This window comes from Solanum stenotomum, chromosome 7 (assembly GCF_019186545.1).
Source record: "Solanum stenotomum isolate F172 chromosome 7, ASM1918654v1, whole genome shotgun sequence".
In the NCBI taxonomy this organism is placed as follows: domain Eukaryota; kingdom Viridiplantae; phylum Streptophyta; class Magnoliopsida; order Solanales; family Solanaceae; genus Solanum; species Solanum stenotomum.
Genome location: NC_064288.1, coordinates 33,056,560 through 33,074,814, shown reverse-complemented (window position 1 = coordinate 33,074,814; position 18,255 = coordinate 33,056,560). Strand labels below are relative to the sequence as shown.

The 18,255-nt window shown below is 36.4% G+C and overlaps 2 protein-coding genes across 3 annotated transcripts in view; both read left to right on the top strand.

Annotated features, from left to right (window-relative positions):
* Positions 1 to 18,255, top strand: part of LOC125870224 (uncharacterized) — a 1,100,495-nt gene that overhangs the window by 505,744 nt on the left and 576,496 nt on the right. The gene's annotated exons all lie outside the window — the stretch shown is intronic.
* On the top strand, positions 3,339 to 18,018 carry LOC125870219 (sorting nexin 2B). Of its 2 annotated transcripts, XM_049550595.1 has the most exons (5): positions 3,339 to 4,332; positions 4,742 to 4,951; positions 5,213 to 5,473; positions 16,397 to 16,483; positions 17,771 to 18,018. In XM_049550595.1, exons 1-5 carry the CDS (start codon positions 3,406 to 3,408, stop codon positions 17,846 to 17,848), a joined length of 1,563 nt encoding a protein of 520 aa, XP_049406552.1. In that variant the 5' UTR covers positions 3,339 to 3,405; the 3' UTR covers positions 17,849 to 18,018. The 2 variants fall into 2 exon arrangements, with proteins under 2 accessions (XP_049406552.1, XP_049406553.1); XM_049550596.1 differs by lacking the exon at positions 17,771 to 18,018 and having other exon boundaries at positions 3,345 to 4,332; positions 16,376 to 16,483.

The window sequence follows — 18,255 nt, the reverse complement described above, 5'->3', positions numbered from 1 at the left end:
TGGGAGTCTCTAATACTTTTAGACTTGATATGTTAAGAACAGATGTCCTTGATGTGATGACTTTCAGATTTTTGGGATAATATGTAATAGACTTTAGAGGTTTATTTGATTGGTTACTTTAATAAGTTTTGGAGCTCCCGCGTTATTGTTGTTATTCGTAGTTGAATTATTGGAATATGTTGTGGTTTAGATTCATTGGTCCGCCCAATTAGGAGGTTAAGTGTAGGTGCCACTCATGACTCAATTTTGGTCGTGACAGTTGTATTGGTTAGAAACTTAATGAAGACTTTGTTAGGAACTTAATGAAGATTTTGCTGATTATTTGGTGGATTTGGCAGCTGTTAAAGATAGTTCAAAATGAACTACCGATTTACAACTGGACTACTTGGTTTTAATTAGTTTTAGTTTATAATTGACTAATATTAGCTTTTGCATGATTGTAAATATCTGCAATTTGATTAACATCAGGAATTCAGATTGTGTGTTTTTTTTAAATAACGTAAGAACTTCATTTAGTTGGGCCTTTTCTTTATATTGATTTACCAAAAGCATGACCTCATTTGCTACTGTTTGGACTTTTGTCTATGATTTGTTTTATTTGATTCTCTTTATTGCATAAAGGGGACCTCATTTTATATATTATGGTGATAAAAAAATTGACCAAGACTTTGTTGTGATGACCAAAATACAGCAAATTGGTCCATGTTGTCCCATTTGGGATGATTATTTTGATGTATGTGTATCGCGTCAAATTATTGGATAAGTCATATATTTATTTTGAAAGCATTTTCTTATTGGTTAAATCGAAAACCGAACTGTTAAAGACCTAAAATTGATAAATCAAAAGCTGATAACAAATATCTTATTGGTTTGCATATTTAAAAACCAAAAACCGATAATACTTAAAACCGAACCGAACCGAACCGACCGATACACACCCCTAAATCTTGGTGTAATGTATGTTCCATATTGAATGTATGTATTACCATCTATTTTATATCTTCTAGGATTTATCTATCCATTTGTAGCTTTTTTTTTTAATTTGCTTGAATTGAAATTCAAATAGTGGTTATAAAAGGTAAATAACAATATGTTAAAATTATTAAAATTAAGCGGGTCATGACACAATCTATTTAGCCCATTTGAGCCTAAAGTAAATTTGGGCAGGTCATGACCCAACTCAATTTTTATTTCAACCCATTTTAATATCTTCAATTTCAACCTAACCCGCTCATTTGACACCCCTACCTATGGAATTTATCTATACCAAAAAAAAAATCCCTTGATGACCCTTCCCGCATTGTGTGCAAATAGGTCTCCTTAAAACTCAACTTAGACTATCATTGCTACTGATGTTAACATGTTTGGAAAATACACTCTTTGTGTCTATAGCCTCGAAGGTCCCATCGCTAACATATATTGAGATTCATGCAAAATACTTGGAGTATTTCTTGCTACACTTATCACAAGGATGACATTTGTCGTAATCTACGATCTAAGTCTCCTCCTGGTTTAAGGTGTTATACAATTATCTCCTTAACTTGATAAACCTCTTACAAGACTGGCGAAACAACTTATATCCCTTCAGATAACATTTCCCCTCATCCTCTTTATTGGAGGGACAATAATTTCCACCTCAGGAAATACAACTACTTGTCTAATGTTTTGGGGCATTTCATTACTATATATAATAGTTATATATTCCATGATCCAGATATTAACCTTTTAGGTAATACTTCTCACAAATGGTACAACTCAGATGATGGACATGAATCCACTTTTGCCTTCTTGCTTTATAAATAACCTTGTTTATGATCATAGTAGTATCATCATAGAGAGGAACAAGAGTATATCTTCTGAAAAAATGACACTCGAATGAACAAAGAGATTGGTTCATTATCCCCTTGAGTTCTTGTGCAACCCCTCCCATTCTTGATGGTTCTATTCGAAAGTAACACTTCTATAAGAATTTAGCTTTACATCATCTTTCATCCCTCAAAGACAACGCACAATTGATAGAAAAGGAGAAACACATGAGTTGTTTCCTTAAGGCTCAACTTCATAGCACAACCTGAAGTGCGAATGAAAAGTAACATTCTCTGAGTTTCTTATAGGCTCTCAATTATAGATATGACGCGCTTTATACCCATAACTAAGACTCTATCAGATATGACTTTATTAACTCCCTAAATCATTTGAACCTAGTGCTTTGATATTAAATTTATCACGTCCCGAACCTACATTTCGGGCGCCAACAATGGCATCGAGTGCTTAAGAGGAGAGCTCTCAAGCAATTTTTTTTTTCATCAACCCATCTCACTTTATCGAAGAATCAGTGGCGAATTTAGGTGCAAAAAATAGGGCACCCAAACCCGTGGTCTCTTCGTAAAATTAGATATTTTATGTATATATTTTCTAACATTTGTATAATATTATATTCTTGCACCCGTACTATAAAAAGTCTAGTTGGTCCACATGGTTAAATGTTGAGCTTTTGACTTTGAAGATTGAGGATCAATTCCCACTTAATACATTTTTCTTGGTGCACCCATATTCGAAAAATCCTAGATTCGCCTCTGCGAAGAATTTATAATAAGTCAAATATTTAGTTCACATATCTAAAAGAAATAATTAATCAGCTCTAAATGTCGCTAAAAGAAAGAAGAAAAAAAGGATGTGCAAACAAGCTATGGGTTTACAACATATCATAATAAGCACATTTAGACGTTGTTTGAAGTGTAATGAGAATAATGCTGATTATGTTGTACTAATAATGCTAATAATAGTTATGATGAGATTATTTCTTATGCACTGTTGATTTGTTGTATTAAAAATAACACGTATGACATAATTTCCAATTTTTATATTTACAAAAATATCCTTCACAAATACAATGGAAAAGTTATGAAAAAGGTTTTGAGGGAAAGTATATCTTTAACCATATTAATGCATGTATAAAAAATCCTTAGGGTCATTTGGTAGGATGCATAAAAAAATAATGTATGTATTAACTTTGTCTTATAGTAATTGCTAGTTTGATACATTTTTTCAACCTATGTTATAACTAATGCTATACTCTATTAACATTAATATGTGTATAATTAATATATGAAAATCTATAATATTTGTAATACAAAGAACTAATGCTATACTCTATTAACATTAATATATGTATGATTAATATATGAAAATCTATAATATTTGTAATACAAAGAATTTTAATACATACATTATCATGAGTAAAATTTCCCTTAAAACATTTTTTCCACCTCCTTTCTCATAATAATAATAATAAAAAAAAAGAAGCAAAAACAATGTACAACACCCAAGAAAAGAGGGTGTTAGCTTGGAGTTTGACATTAGTGTGAAAAACCCCAGAGTTGTAAATAGATTTTGGCAGTGAAGATGATGGGTAAAGAAGGCAGCATGGAGAATCTATCTCTTGAGGATGATGACAAGTTCACCTCCATTTCCAAATCCTACTCTAACTATCGCAGTGCCATGACTTGTCTTTCTGATTCTCACCATCCTCTTTCCCCGTCGATCGTCGACGATTCCCTCGACCCCTTATTAGCATCTTCTATTCAACCATCCGTCATTGATGATCATGATATTGTTGTTGAACAATTTCAAAACCCTACAATAATCTCCCCTCCTTTAAACTTGGAGTATTTGAATATCACTGTTTCCGATCCACACAAGGAAATACAAGCATCCCCCTCAATTGTTCCCGGCACTAATACTTACGTTACCTATTTAATTACCACACAAACCAATTTACCTGATTATGGAGGATCCGATTTCACCGTTCGAAGGCGCTTTAAAGACATAGTTACTTTATCAGACAGATTGAGTGAAGGTTACAGAGGTTATTTTATTCCTCCCAGGCCAGATAAAAGTATCGTCGAGAGTCAAGTCATGCAGAAACAGGAGTTTGTTGAGCAAAGAAGATTGGCATTGGAGAAGTACTTGCACAAGCTTGCAGCACATCCACTCATTAAGAAGAGTGATGAATTGAGGGTCTTTTTGCAAGTCCATGGGAAACTTCCCTTGCCAACTACCACTGATGTCGCATCGAGGGTATTGGATGGAGCAGTAAAGTTGCCAAAACAATTATTTGGGGAATCAGGAAATGTCATTGGCCCGCAAGATGTTGTGCACCCTGCTAAAGGTGGTAGGGATTTGCTCAGGTTGTTCAAAGAATTGAAGCAATCTGTTGCCAATGATTGGGGTGCCTCCAAGTCATCTGTTGACGAGGAGGATAAGGTTTTCCTGGAAAATAAAGAAAGGTTGCACAATCTTGAGCTGCAACTTAGTAATGCGTCAAAGCAGGTATTTTTCACCCTATTCATCAATTTTATTGTTTCTCATTCTAGTTCAATCTATTTTTGTGCTTTTGTAGAAGGAATATACCACAGTTTATCTTGAATTCTCAAGTAGCTATATAGATAGGTCATAATGGAAGAAGAAGATTATCTCCTAGTTGAGGATAGGTTTTAAACTTGGTTATCCTTATTCTTTTTTTTTATACACATATAACACTTATTTTCCACTTTTATTTAATTCAGTGCGGTGAGGATAGGAAATGAGCTTAAATGAAAAAGTGGATATTCCTTATAGTCAAACCCAACTTGTTTGGGATTGAGACATAGTTGTTGCTGTTTTTATCCATTACTATTCAATTCTCTGATTATTGTTCTATTTGCTATCAGTTAATGTTTATTGTTCCATTTCAAATTAGGCTGAATCACTTGTTAAAGCTCAGCAAGATATGGGGGATACAATTGGAGAACTTGGGCTTACATTTATTAAGTTGACGAAGTTTGAGAATGAACGAGCTACTGTGAATACTCAGAGAGAACGGGCTACTGATATGAAAAATGTGGCTACTGCAGCTGTTAAAGCCAGCAGATTGTATCGGGAGTTAAATTCACAAACAGTGAAGCATTTGGTAACCATTTTATCCTTTAGAGTAGACCTTGTTTTACTAAGAGTGAACCTTGTTTTCAACAATTGTTGAATTACGTCATTAGAATACAGTCAGTGACAAGATTCAGGCGGTTGTCATCTGCACTGCGCTTGTGCAATGTTTTTTTCAGCCTTCTACCACTATTTAGATTGTTGATCAACTTTATAGAACACACACTTTGGTGCACTCTGGCATTCTTAAATGAACCTTAGCTTCTAATACTGTGATAAATATGTATTTCAGGATATTCTACATGAACACCTGAGTCTAATGTTGGGTATACACCATGCATTTTCAGACCGATCAAGTGCTTTATTGACAGTGCAGACTCTCATTTCAGAATTGTCTTCCTTAAATTCAAGAGCAGAGAAACTTGAAACAGCAACCTCTAAAATATTTGGAGGTGATAAATCAAGAGTTCGAAAGTTGGAAGAGTTAAAAGATTCCATTAGGGTCACTGAAGATGCCAAAAGCTGTGCCATCAGAGAATATGAGCGCATTAAGGTATTTGGAATCAACCCATCACGTTTGTAATTGGTTCCTTTTATACTTGTAGGATTGCATATACTCTACCCTTCCTCGAGTACTTTGTGGGACTACACTGGGTATGTAGTTGTATACTTGTAGGATTGCCATTATGTGATCTACTTTATTCTGCATTCACTTCTGTTTGTTGTTTGGAAAGTGGCTTATTGTCATTAATTAACTTCAAATTTACTACTTTTTTGTGTTGCTGAAATGATATTTATTTGGATTCCCTAAATTTTGTGGATCTATTAATTTCCGAGCTCAATTATAGAGATAACAGGACCCCTATTAGCTGAAGCCTGAAGTAGGCATTCTCTCATTGGTTATTGAGATATCATCACTAGCACACCTCGTGCTGGCAAATGGTCCTGTCAGATCACACCCAAGGGTGTGGCCCCATGGTCAATGAATGGGTTAAGAACCATGAGGTATCAAGTTTAAATCCTAGTAGAGACAAATAACACTAGGTGATTTCTTTCCATCTGTCGTAGTCTTGGTGGATAGAGTTTCCTGTACCCGTTGCAGGTGGTAGGTATCCAGTGGAATCAGTCGACGTGCGTGAAAGCTGCCCCCGAACACCATGATTATAAAAAAAGGTCCTGTCGAATCGAATAAGTGTGGGTTCAAAGTGGGTTAGACAAAATGGATAAAATATCCAATTCCCCATATTTCATCCGAATAAAAAATAGGCTGAGGGACAGACAATATGAGTATCCGTAATATCCTTGGCTTCTTGAATATTATCATTATTGGGAGAATTCAAGCCTTAAATTCTATAGAAGCATCAACCTCAGTCATTTACCTTTTAACAATCCAATAGAAACATCATTATTGAGGCACAAAAAATTTGCCACATGTTTAACAATCCAATATATTGGCATTAAGTCCACTCACTAATTGTCCTATTTGAGTTGCTGTATCTGATAACTTCCTTCATGTTTTTTTTTTTTCATGACAGATAACCTCAGTCATTTACCTTTCAAATTTAGCACTTCTCTTTTCACAATTTTCATCATTTTTTCCCATCTAATCCATATTTAATATAGCAAATTTTTGTTAACTCCTTGTCTTTGAAGTGTGATATAGTCATAGTTCCTGGATGCTATTTTTGGTTTTTCTCTTTTCTCAAAGCTCAACTTGTAAGAAACATTAGTGGGAAAGAAATAAATGCTCCCGTACGAGGAACAATTTTTTATTTATAATTATTTTGTTGATCATAACATGTATGATGTGTAGCTAGATCATATTTGTTTATTTTGGCATCAACACCTTAAAGATTTGCTAAAGGATTGTGCATATACTCTTGGTTCGGTTCAAGTAATGCCAGGGGATTGTGCCATAGAATCTTATTTTGGTTCAAACTTTCACAGTCAGTTTGCTCTTAATGGACCAACTTGTCATTGGATCTAGCAAATTAAAAAGAAAACTCAGAGGAAGGTCTGGGAAGATCTAGAACTTTCTATCTTTTGGTAACTCAAAGTTGGGAAGGTCACTCCCAAGAAATGAACTCAGAAAATCGGTTCTTCTAGTTTCCTCCTTTTCATGCAGCTGCATTCTTCACACTTGAAGTGGGGTTTCACATGGATATCCATATTTTACTGTGGGTTATTTGAATATGATCCATATTTGATCTGATTTAAATGAATCAATGATCCCCAACCTATTATAAATTTGGGTGGGTTGGACCGGATATATGAATTTTTATCCATTTTCCAGCACTAACCACTAAGTGCACCTGCATCTTGTTGGAAGTGAGTAAAAATCCTTTTGTCTCTTATTAATGTACGTCTCCTACTGATATTTTAATGCTTCGTCTTGAAAATCTTTATGATGATTGTAGTTAGCTACAACAACATACCCAGTGTAATTCCATGAGTTGTGTGATGACTCATATTTGTTGTTAGCTAATTTTGGTAAATTGCCAATTGCCCAACTTAAATTAGCCAAGTTTCAAATATTATCAGACTGAAGCATGTTGCTTACTGAGCTTAGTCTTCTTCTTACGACTCATTCTTTTATGAACCTTTATAGTGACATGTCAATCTTTTTTACCTTGAATACCTTATCTTTATTCTAAACACTACTTTAAGAGTTGTACCCATTGAGAGTAATACAATGTTTCCCTGTTTTCTATTCATTGTCTATTTATGTATATGATGCAATATTAAACTAGGAGCTGAAACCCTAAACGACGAACAAGAAATAAAGATAGATAGATCTGGATTTTCCTTATTTGGATATGTAGGAAGTCCTATTATTTAGAACTTAAAGATGGATTTAAATTTAACCTTATATAAAAATCATTCCCTTATTTGAACTACATAATATTACTATATATAATCCAGATCTATCTATCAATAACAAATAATATAATAACTGAAGAAAGGGAACCAACAAGTAATAATCAAATCAAATTAAAGAATAATACTGGTAAGGAAACTAGAAAACATTTGAGTATGTACTAACCTTCTATCCTAATCCTCGACCTCTAATACTCGTATTTAGGGTTCATATCCTCAGTAAGTTGAATGTGCTATATGTCATGTTTAATCACATCTCCCAATATTTTTTCGGCCTACCTCTACCTCTCCTTAGACCCACCATAACCAACCTCTCACCTCCTCATTGGGGCATCTGTACATCTCCTCTTCACATGTCTGAATCATTGCAACCTCGCATTCCTCATCATGTCCACCACAACGGCCACTCCTACCTTGTCCCAAAATTGTCATTCCTAATCCTATCTCTCCTCTTATGCCACACATCCTTCTCAACGTCCTCATTCTTGGTCCTTTCATCTTCTAGACATACAAGTTTTTGATTGGCCAACACTCCACCTCAACCACTTTATAAAACTTAGGCCTAACCCATCGGTGGCCCCCTAAAGTTGGCACGAAGTTTCACTTAGACACCTCAACTAGGCTATGTTCATTTTAAACCCCTTATGTTGGATCTCGTTGTGTCATTTTGACACTTTTCGCTGACATGGCATGGTGAGTGTAATACACTCAAAGTCAGCGCGTGAAAGGTTTTTTTTTACGAAAAAATTATTTTTAAAACACTGTTCATATTCTTCTCTCTTTCTTTGTGATTATCTCATCCACCACACACCATCAACCCACCGCCGCTGTATTATCGCCATTAATCTTATTAAAATCGAAGCAAATTTTAATTTTACAGATCTGAAAATCACCACAACCATCATCTTCTTCTCATTCTTTTTCTTTAGATCCAACAATTAAATTTCAGTGCCACGAAATAATTACTCTATTTCTTGTTCACATATTTGAATCCTCTGCACATACGAGAAATGCAAAAAAAAATACAATTCTTCCATTGTTAGTTATAACTGATTCTTTTTAGAAGTAAAGAAGAGAAAAAAATTATGCTTTTATAAATTAATTTTTTCAATGTTATTAAATTCTTTTTAAAATGTTTCTTGAAATGATGATAGAGTGAAAAAGGGGTTGAGGTTGGGGTGGGTGAGGGTAAAGAGGATGGACAATCTAGTGGGGGTGGAGGAGCGGTTGGGGTTGGGATGGGTGGAGTGGAGAAGATGCCTAAGTTGGTTGGATGAAGAAGACAAGGGTGAGTTTTTTGATGAAAATTAGAAGTGATGAATTTCTTTTTAAAAAATATTTATTATTTGAGTTTGAAATGCCACATGTCATCAAATCAGTGGTTATTTTTCTTTTTACTTAAAAGTCATTAGTTTAGAATTATTTTTTATATAATATGACATGTGTCTTTGTTTAATTTGTCATTTTGACGCGTCATCAGCGAGTGTTTAACACACTTTATATTTTTGGGTGATTGTTAAAAAAGTGTCCAAATGACACAACGGAACCCTACATTAGTTGTGTTCACTTCCATCTCATTTTTGAATATCCCTTGCACTTATCCATCAATCAACTACTATGGATCATCTTAAACTATATGCTCTATTCAGGCCCAAATAATCCCGATTCTACCTTGCTTATGAATAAGTTTCCTTAAAGGCAATTCATGAGTTCTCTAAAATTAAAGGGCCTCTAAATCTAACATTTATTCCTACTGCGTATACAAGATTACGAGTATCTGAACAGCCCAAGGGCCAAGAAGACTCTTGGCTTACACCGGACTTGATGGAAGTTTAATGACAATAATAACTATATATCAACTGGGTTGTTTGAACTAAATGGGACTCCAGTTTCAATAAAACAAACTAAATGGGACTCATTCAAAATATTTCTAAGATAGTTTGGAATCACAATCATAAAGTAAGGTAGCAAGCATCTGGGATAAAAAGTCATAACAAGTGAGAAAGATGTTGGTGTTATTGACAACAGATTAGGATTCTCTCAGGCACTCTTCACCAAAACCTTCTCTCTCCTGCTTCTTAGGGGAACATATCACCTTTTCGGTGGCTTTTCAGCCGGAATTCTTTTCTTTTGTTCTTTACAATTCCAAACACCACCTTTCTGTGGTAGTTTTCTTGTTTTTTTTTTTCTCAGCACCCTCTTTTCTTGTTCCAACTTTCTGCAGTTTCTCTACACATGGAGGATGATAGGATTGATTAGCATGCCAGTTTTAAGTCTTACGACATATTAAGTCCAGCTCTTAATCGGAAACTTCAAATGGACTGAGTGCAGCAGAAATTTAATGAGAAAAGTAACTAAGTGCCCGTTTGGATTGACTTAAAAAAAGTAACTTTTAAAAAGTAACTTTTTAAAGTGCTGGAACTTATTTTTAAAATAAGTAGTTATGTGTTTGGATAAAAGTGCTGCAGTTGAAAAAAAAGTTGTTGATGTGTTTGGCAAATAAGTGCTAGTAAACACTTTTTTTTATCAAAATGTCTGAAATACCCTTTAAGCTGTTAACATGATAAAAAATTGATTAATTTAAGATTTTTATACTTAAAAAAAAAATTAAAACAAAATTAATTTATGTTTTACATCCATAAGTAATAATATTTTTCTATCATTCACATATTTCTTTACCACCTTATAAGAGGAATATAAATTCATATTTCAGAAATAATAATAATAATAATAATAATAATAATAATAGTAATAGTAATAGTAATAGTAATAATAATAATTATAATAATAATAATTCAATATGGGCAATTTGGAAATTGTATAAAAGAATTAAGGGCAAAAAAGTAATATACTTGGTCAACATAAAAGGGCTTTTAAGTTAAAAAAAAAAAAAGCTCCCCTCCCCTAGCTTTTAGCTTTTGGCTTAAAATAAGTCATTTTTGACTTAAAATAAGTCACTTTGATAATTGCCAAACACTCTAATAAGTCAAAAATTGGCTTTTAAGCCAGTTTGACCAGCTTAAAAGCCTATCCAAACAGGCTCTAAGTCTTAAAATTATGAAGTGGTTAGTTCAGGTATTTATTGCAGCTTCAAGGGAGCAAAGAATGTCACTTAAGAGGTGGAAAACAAGGGACCATTTTGCAAACTCAAAAGCAATGAACAGGGTAGATACACCAGGTTTATTGCAATCCAGCGCGGGGGGGGGGGACAGATCACTGAATAACTCCTGAAATCATATTAAATACTAGATGGACTGCAATAGCACAGACATCTCAAGATTCATTACAGTCCACAGTGAGATGAGAAAACAGCAGGTAACAAACAACATCAGCTCAAGTTCTCTTTTGGTGAAGCCATGAGAAACAACAAATGGATGATAGAAGCAACAAAAGAAGCCACACCACAGACTGTTAACTCCAGAACCATCATCCCTGGTGTCTCTACAGTTTCAGCAGATGATGTTCTTGGCAGATGTCTCGTGGGAAGTTCATGGCTTCAAATCAAGAAACTCCAACATTGAATGATATCCGGAGATGGGTGTGCAATGTTTGGAACTCCTCTCATGGAATCAATATTTATGTTATGGACGATTCCCTATTCCTATTTGAGCTCCCATCTAGAAAGGAGGCGGAACATGTCATTAAAGGTGAATGGAGATGGAAGAAGTCCAAGTTGGTCTTGGACTGGTGGTCACCTACTGTTGGATGTTGGCTGGAAGAAGAGATAAGAAGTTGGGTATGAATTTGCATCTATCGATTACCTATGAATCTGTGGTCGCAGTCCACATTCAAACACATAGGAGACACCTGTGGTGGATGGATTGAAACAGAGGAAGAACAACACTAAAAAATCATCTTTGATGGGCAAGGATTTAAGTTAATGGAGATGGATCAGAAGTTCCTCGTGATGTGGAAATCGAAAGCGATGGCCTTATCTTCTAGATGCCTATCTGGTGCACAAGAACATGATGATGAGGTCGGAAGTCTTGGATTTGGGAGAAGAGGGCACTCCTTCAAGCAAAGTAGGTCAATAGCATAATCCCCCCACTGTATATCTTCCATGCAACTAATAGGAAGTGCTGAAGAAGCTCCTTTGTTGATAGAAGGTGTTGAACCAGTTGATACTAATTCTCAGGTGTATGGTATGTATATCCTTACGGACATTCAAAAACATCAGTAAAATCTGCAAACAATTTGGGGTTAATTATAGAGAATGCGAACAAGAGGTTCAGGCTTTATTTTCAAAGATTGACAACTTGAGAATGCCCATGACACCCTCCCCAATTCCAGAAAGCTTTGGAGCAGCAAGATGGAAAGGTATCCAGGAACTCTAAGGCTTAATTTCAACATGAAATTCAAAAGCAATAATAGCAGAGTAAGGGGGAGATTGACTATTGAAGGTAGACCATGAAGATAAACATCATCTCATGGAATGGTAGGGGCATTAATGAGGAGCGAGAGGGGGGGGATACTCTGAAAAGCTTAATTCAACAGTGGGGGAGCAGATATTTATTGTCTGCAAGAGACCAAGGTAGAAGGGGATATAACCAAGTTCGTGAAAGAAATTTGAGCTAACAGATGTGTCAACTTTGAATGTTTGCAAGCACGTTGCACTAGAGGGGGAATCCTATTCATGTGGGATAGTAGAGTTTGGAGGGGAGAACTCATATGCAATGGAGTTCATTCTTTGACATAGAGATTCAGGACCATTGGCCAAAATTTCGAGTGGTGCTTGACTAGAGTTTATGGGCCAAATTCTACAAAAGAAAGGTTGAATTAGTGGGAAGAGATTGGTGGAACCAGGGGTTTATATGAAGATCTCTGGGACCTTGTGGTGACTTCAGCACAACTAAGTTCATCTATGAAAAGAAGAATGCAACTTCTCTGTCCAGAAGTATGAAAGATTTTTCCAAGATACATGGGCTCGTGGAGGCATCCAAGACTCTACATCCAGGATAGTCAGATTTCTCTACAACCCCAATGGGAGGAGTTCAGAAATATCAAGCGACAAGCAGATAATCTTGCCTAAGGTCATCTCAGATCACTGGCCTTTATCTTTGAAATACGGAAATCGGGATAACTCAAAGTCATACTTCAAGTTTTGAAGCTGTAGGAAGGCCGGACTTCCTACTAGCTAAGTAAGTTGAAAGCACCGAAGTTCAGGTTAAAGAATGGAATGTGACCACTCATGGCAATCTCAAAATAAAAAAAATCAACTTGAGATGATCAAAGCAGACATTATGTTGGTAATTCAAAACTTCACTGCCAAGGTTTCTTTGAGAAGAGTTTCAATGCCCACTTATGTAGGCCTTGATACCTAAAAAATGATGCAAAGGAATTGAAGGATTATAGGCCTATCAGTTTTGATTCGTAGTGTATACAAGATCATTTCCAAGCTACTGACAGAAAGGCTCAAGATAGTAATGCACAAGCTGGTGGATTCACATCAAATGGCCTTCATTAAAGACAGGCAAGCGGTATCACAGATAGCATCAGCAGGTATCACAGGCCAACAGGGCATGAAAGGTAAAAACAGGTCAAGCGGATAATAAAGAAAGCACACAAGTTCAATTTCAAAAAGAAAGACAGCACATAAGCATACCGAAAGTAAATATATACAACTAAATTAAACCTAACTGTGCCCTATAAGCCCAGAAGTACCCGCGTGCGCAAGTTTAAATAAAACCCGAGTAGTCCCCCATAAGCCCGACATGTACACTGAATAATTATGACTACAAGAGTGAAGTGCCTCAAATCCAGCTCCAATAAGTGTATACCGGGCCTCGAACCCCATGTGATGGCCTCTAACCTATGTTGCTCAGACTCTTCAAAAATTTCAACGGGTGCGTGTTGATTCGCCAAAAGTAGTGTATTTTTGGAGAATCCGACACGGGTGCGGCATCAAAAATGAAGAGTCCGCGCAACTAAGCCTCTAACTAGAGGTGACAGCCTCGAACGGGGAATAACTGCCTCAAACCATCAACATCAGCCTCAGACTAGAGATAACGACCTCAAACTGTAAAGCATCGGCCTCAAACTAACAATAATCATAGTGTCCTGGCAACTCCCAACCCAGCTAGCAAGAGTGACAAGGGCGTGTAGACTCCAAAGAGGATTCAAATATCATGACTAAATCATCGTGGAACGACGTCCACCCACAAGCATCCATAGGAGGCTCCAAGCCCAGAACAACCCACTCTCAAGTCGCCACGAAAACACAATCCTCCGGCAACGCATTGGAGCTGCAGAGATAGGGAGAGACGACAGAAGGTCTACAAAGCCGTGCAAACACCTAAACTAAGGCTCATACTATCAGACTAAAGTCTGCTATTCCAGTCTACAAGGATCTAGTCTGGCCAAACGTCGGAGACGATAACAAGGCTACAAGGCTCGCGAGTCTAAGGCAACACTGGTCTATCCTAAACTAAGGCCAAACATGCTCCAAATAACAAGTAACAACACAAGTAATTCAACAACATGCGACTACACCCATAAAACCCAAACTAGCATGGTACTACCCTCAGTGGCGATCAACCCTAAAATATGGTTTCTAAGAGAAAAAGCAAGAATAACTAGGTACCCACCCCCAATTCACACTAATCCTCATGAATTTACGCAACCTAACTATCTAACTAGAAAAGAAGTCGTAGTCTACCTGTTGGCCGACTGCGCGCGCTCCAATCACAAAGTTGGAGCTTTTCCTTTTCGAACAGCCTCCGAACGCTGCCACGCTATCAAGAATAGGATCACAACGTTAGTACGGTCGTTTAGACCTCAAAATCATATAAAACGAAAACAAATCAATTTTGGAGTCAAACAATGAATTGTGGGACCCGCGTTGAAATTTCCAAAATTGACTCCATCAAGAGGTCCTAAACTATGCCCCGAACTTGTTTTCCAAAATAGAACACAATCCAACTCCCAAAACAGCCAACACACAATTAAGCATGCAATTCCAACAACAAATAAGCCAAAGGCTGCCCAAAGACACAAATTCACCTCAAACGGAGGTTTTTCAACAGCTTCCGATCACAAACCCAAGTAGCCACGCTCCTAACAATCACTCAAGACTTCGAATCAGTGAAATCGAAGCTCGAAAGGGAGAAATCGCCAAATCAATATTCAACAAAAAACTGAATTCGTGACCAAGTCTTAATTAAAAGACTGGTCGATGACCACTTAAGCGGCCACTAATGTCGCTTGAGCGACAGGCCTCAAAGAGGCGGGCCTCACTTAAGCGAACCCTGTCCGCAAAAGCGAGGGTCGCGAAAGTGAACTCAGGGTCGCTTTAGCGACAACCGCCTAACTGGTTGGCCTCGCTTAAGCGGAGCCCTAGTCGCAAAAGCAGCATTCGCTTAAGCGAACCCATGGGCGCAAGAGCAGCTGCACCAAATTTTTTTAGCAAAGTCCCTCGGGCACCAGAACTTAGGCTCCACTCGGAGGCTCCACCTGGGGTTCGGAACCTGTACACACAAACAAAATATGCAAACCAATCAAAAACGACATTCCGAACTCAATGAAGCAGTCAAAACATTCATACAAGGTTGTCTTGACAGAATATGGGTCCCACACCCAACTCCATTTTAAGCCAAAATTCACAAGGGGGGCTCGAAATTAGCCTGAAACCCTCAAAATCCAAACGAAGAGTCGTTCTAGATGAAACTCAATATCTCGGAGCTAACCGCGCTGACAAAATTCTCATCCGATCTCGTTTACTCAGAATGTTGATTGAAGTCAAACTTAGGCCTTAACTTGAAAGTTAAAATGCCTAATCGCACAAACTCACACTGAAAGCCTTGGGAGTTGTGCCGACCATGCTACTAGCCTAAAGTTACCCTTTCGGAGCTGATGGAATCGTCAGAATTGATTAAAACTGAAAGCCATGCTACTAACAACATGCATAAACACAGAAATGACCTGGGAATCATTACAACAGAGAAGAGGCGGGGGGGGGGGGGGGGNGGGGGGGTGTCGAGATGAAAGCCCTATTAGAGAGAGAGAGAGGACGGTTCGATCTGACAGTGATATTGGAGAAGCGATACTTCAAAATTAGAGAAAGCATTAGAACTATGAGAAGGGGTGGAGAGAATGTACATTTCACGGTAGTAGTACAATCATCAAATCAATTTTCTTAAGTTACCTTGAGTTTGTCTTGGCAGTCAGCCTGCGAAAGATCGAACTAACATCTGTTGTACATGAACTATACGGTAAAGTAGAAGTGGAATTAGTTTAATTCCTTTTTCTTAATCATCCTGAACTAACTTAAAGAGTGTTATAAGTAGAGTTATTTTCATTTATGCGCAGTTTGGCTATGTTAGCTGGACCGCTAGGCTCTTATCTTTGCATTCATGCAATTGCAGGCGCCAGCCATAATTTTAATTTTCAGCTTTCCAAGTGGATATGCTTATATGGTTTCTTTTTATCATCTTGTTGATGTGGATTTCTCTAAGAAATTTTATTTTTTTTATCCTTTGCCTCTTGATATTTTTGTGAAATTAGTAATCTCAATATTTCTGACTTTTAAGTAATTTCAGTTAGTGTGTTCTTATTTATTGTTCTATATAGAGAGTCCTTATAGAAATTATTTTTCTGATTGCAGGAAAATAATCAAAGTGAGATAGATCGAATAAATAGAGAAAGGCATGTTGACTTTGTGAACATGTTGAAAGGATTCGTAACTAATCAGGTACTTCCTTGTTCATATGACTGGTTTCTCTTTTGGATACATTGTTACATTGAGGTTCCGTTTCTTGTTTCTTGGTAGTAGCAGTGTAAGTAAGCTTAACCTTATCTCCACCCCTCTTAAGGGTTTTTAAATTGAAGTAGACAAAATGGGTGAAAGAAACAGGGAAGGGAAATCCATTGAAGGATTTGATGATAGCTGCAAAATAGTGATAGCTGTATGATTTAGACTGGGCATAGGGCTGAGCTGGCTTGGCTTGCCCTATATTAAGCTTGGCTCAGTCAAAGCTCGGGCTAGGCTAATCCGGTGTAACATAACAGTTGGCTCGCTTTGGTCATGTAATGATTACTTAAAAACTAAATTCATCCATTAATCTTAATTTAGTAAAATGTCAGTTCAATAATTATTATTTATTATAATTATTTAAACTTTTGTACTTCTTTAATTAATCCGATGTGATTAATTTTTTTATATAGATTTTTATTTGAGATACTAATGGGTACGGAATATAATTAATAGTTTTAAAAATTCAAATCAAAGAAACTTATTATTTTACATAGCATGCCACCTACTACCCCCTTCTCCAGTCAATGCAAAGCTACAATCATGGAGAAACACATTGAGACTAAGGATTTTAGGATGAAACGAGAACCTCACCTGATGAGGCACATGTCTATATGCGAACCAAGAACTTTGCAGGATGATCAAATTGGCTTCTTTTCAAGCCATTGCAATAAATAAGCCCATTGTTGTAGCAGTCAACTCTGAATGCCTATGTTCTTTGCTAAAATACAATCTCAGATATACGTAATATTTTCGCCCTATGATGATTGATGTCCTTAAAGCGGGTGAGGTGAGCTTTAAATTCATACGGGGGGAAGTTGTCTCAAGACTATGTCAGGAGACCTATGATCTCTCTGGAGTTTTGGAAATGCATCATCTGTTTCTACTAAAATGGTAAAATAAACTTAACTGATTAGCTTTAGTCCTAGCAGATTGACTGGTTCCCTGGATCACTTTAGATAATGTCCTTGCTATTAACTGAGAACTTCATTCCTTTTCTTTCTTTAGCTAATATCCGGGACTCTTACTACTATTGCTTCTGATGAATTACCAACACTAGGAACTGACAACTACTTTATTTTTCTTCCTTAAGCTAATATGTATCTGATACACTTTCTATTGCATGTCGTGAATTTTAAAACTTGTGATGGATGGTATACATAGTGGATTTCACTATGCTTTGAAAATATTAAGAGTAAATTCTCTGCTTTCCCATGAATGTAACAGGTGGCTTATACGGAGAGAATTGGACAAGAGTGGTCGAAAGTTGCAGAGGAGACCAGTCGTTATTCAAGAGAGAGTTGACAAAATGTATGCTGTAAAATCAGATGATTAGCTTTTTCTTCTTTCATTTTTGTGTTAATTGATTGTACAGTGGGAAATTAATACATTACAAGACACCTAAATTTTTGAAAATTTCCCACTCCCATGAGTTATTTTCACACTTTTTGAAAAATTATTTTCTTGTTTCTGAATACAAGGTTCCTTCCATTCAAAGAATTGTATCAAGTGCCAGAACATAAGAAGTTAGGGTGTCAATGGTACGGTTCGGTCGGTTATTTTTTTAAAATTATACCATTTTAATTTTTCAGTTGTTTTATAATATGTAACTAAAATTTTATTTTTAAAATCTTCGCAATCATATTGGTTTCTCTTCAGTATGGTTCATTTAATTTTTGTTTTTTTTTTTACTTTTAAAATATCACTTCAAA

Coding starts and splice junctions, on each gene's coding strand:
- LOC125870219 (XM_049550595.1), top strand. CDS start 3,406: ATGATGGGTAAAGAAGGCAGCATGGAGAATCTATCTCTTGAGGATGAT. Junction 4,952..5,212: donor CACAAACAGTGAAGCATTTG/GTAACCATTTTA, acceptor TATGTATTTCAG/GATATTCTACATGAACACCT. Junction 16,484..17,770: donor AAGGATTCGTAACTAATCAG/GTACTTCCTTGT, acceptor TGAATGTAACAG/GTGGCTTATACGGAGAGAAT.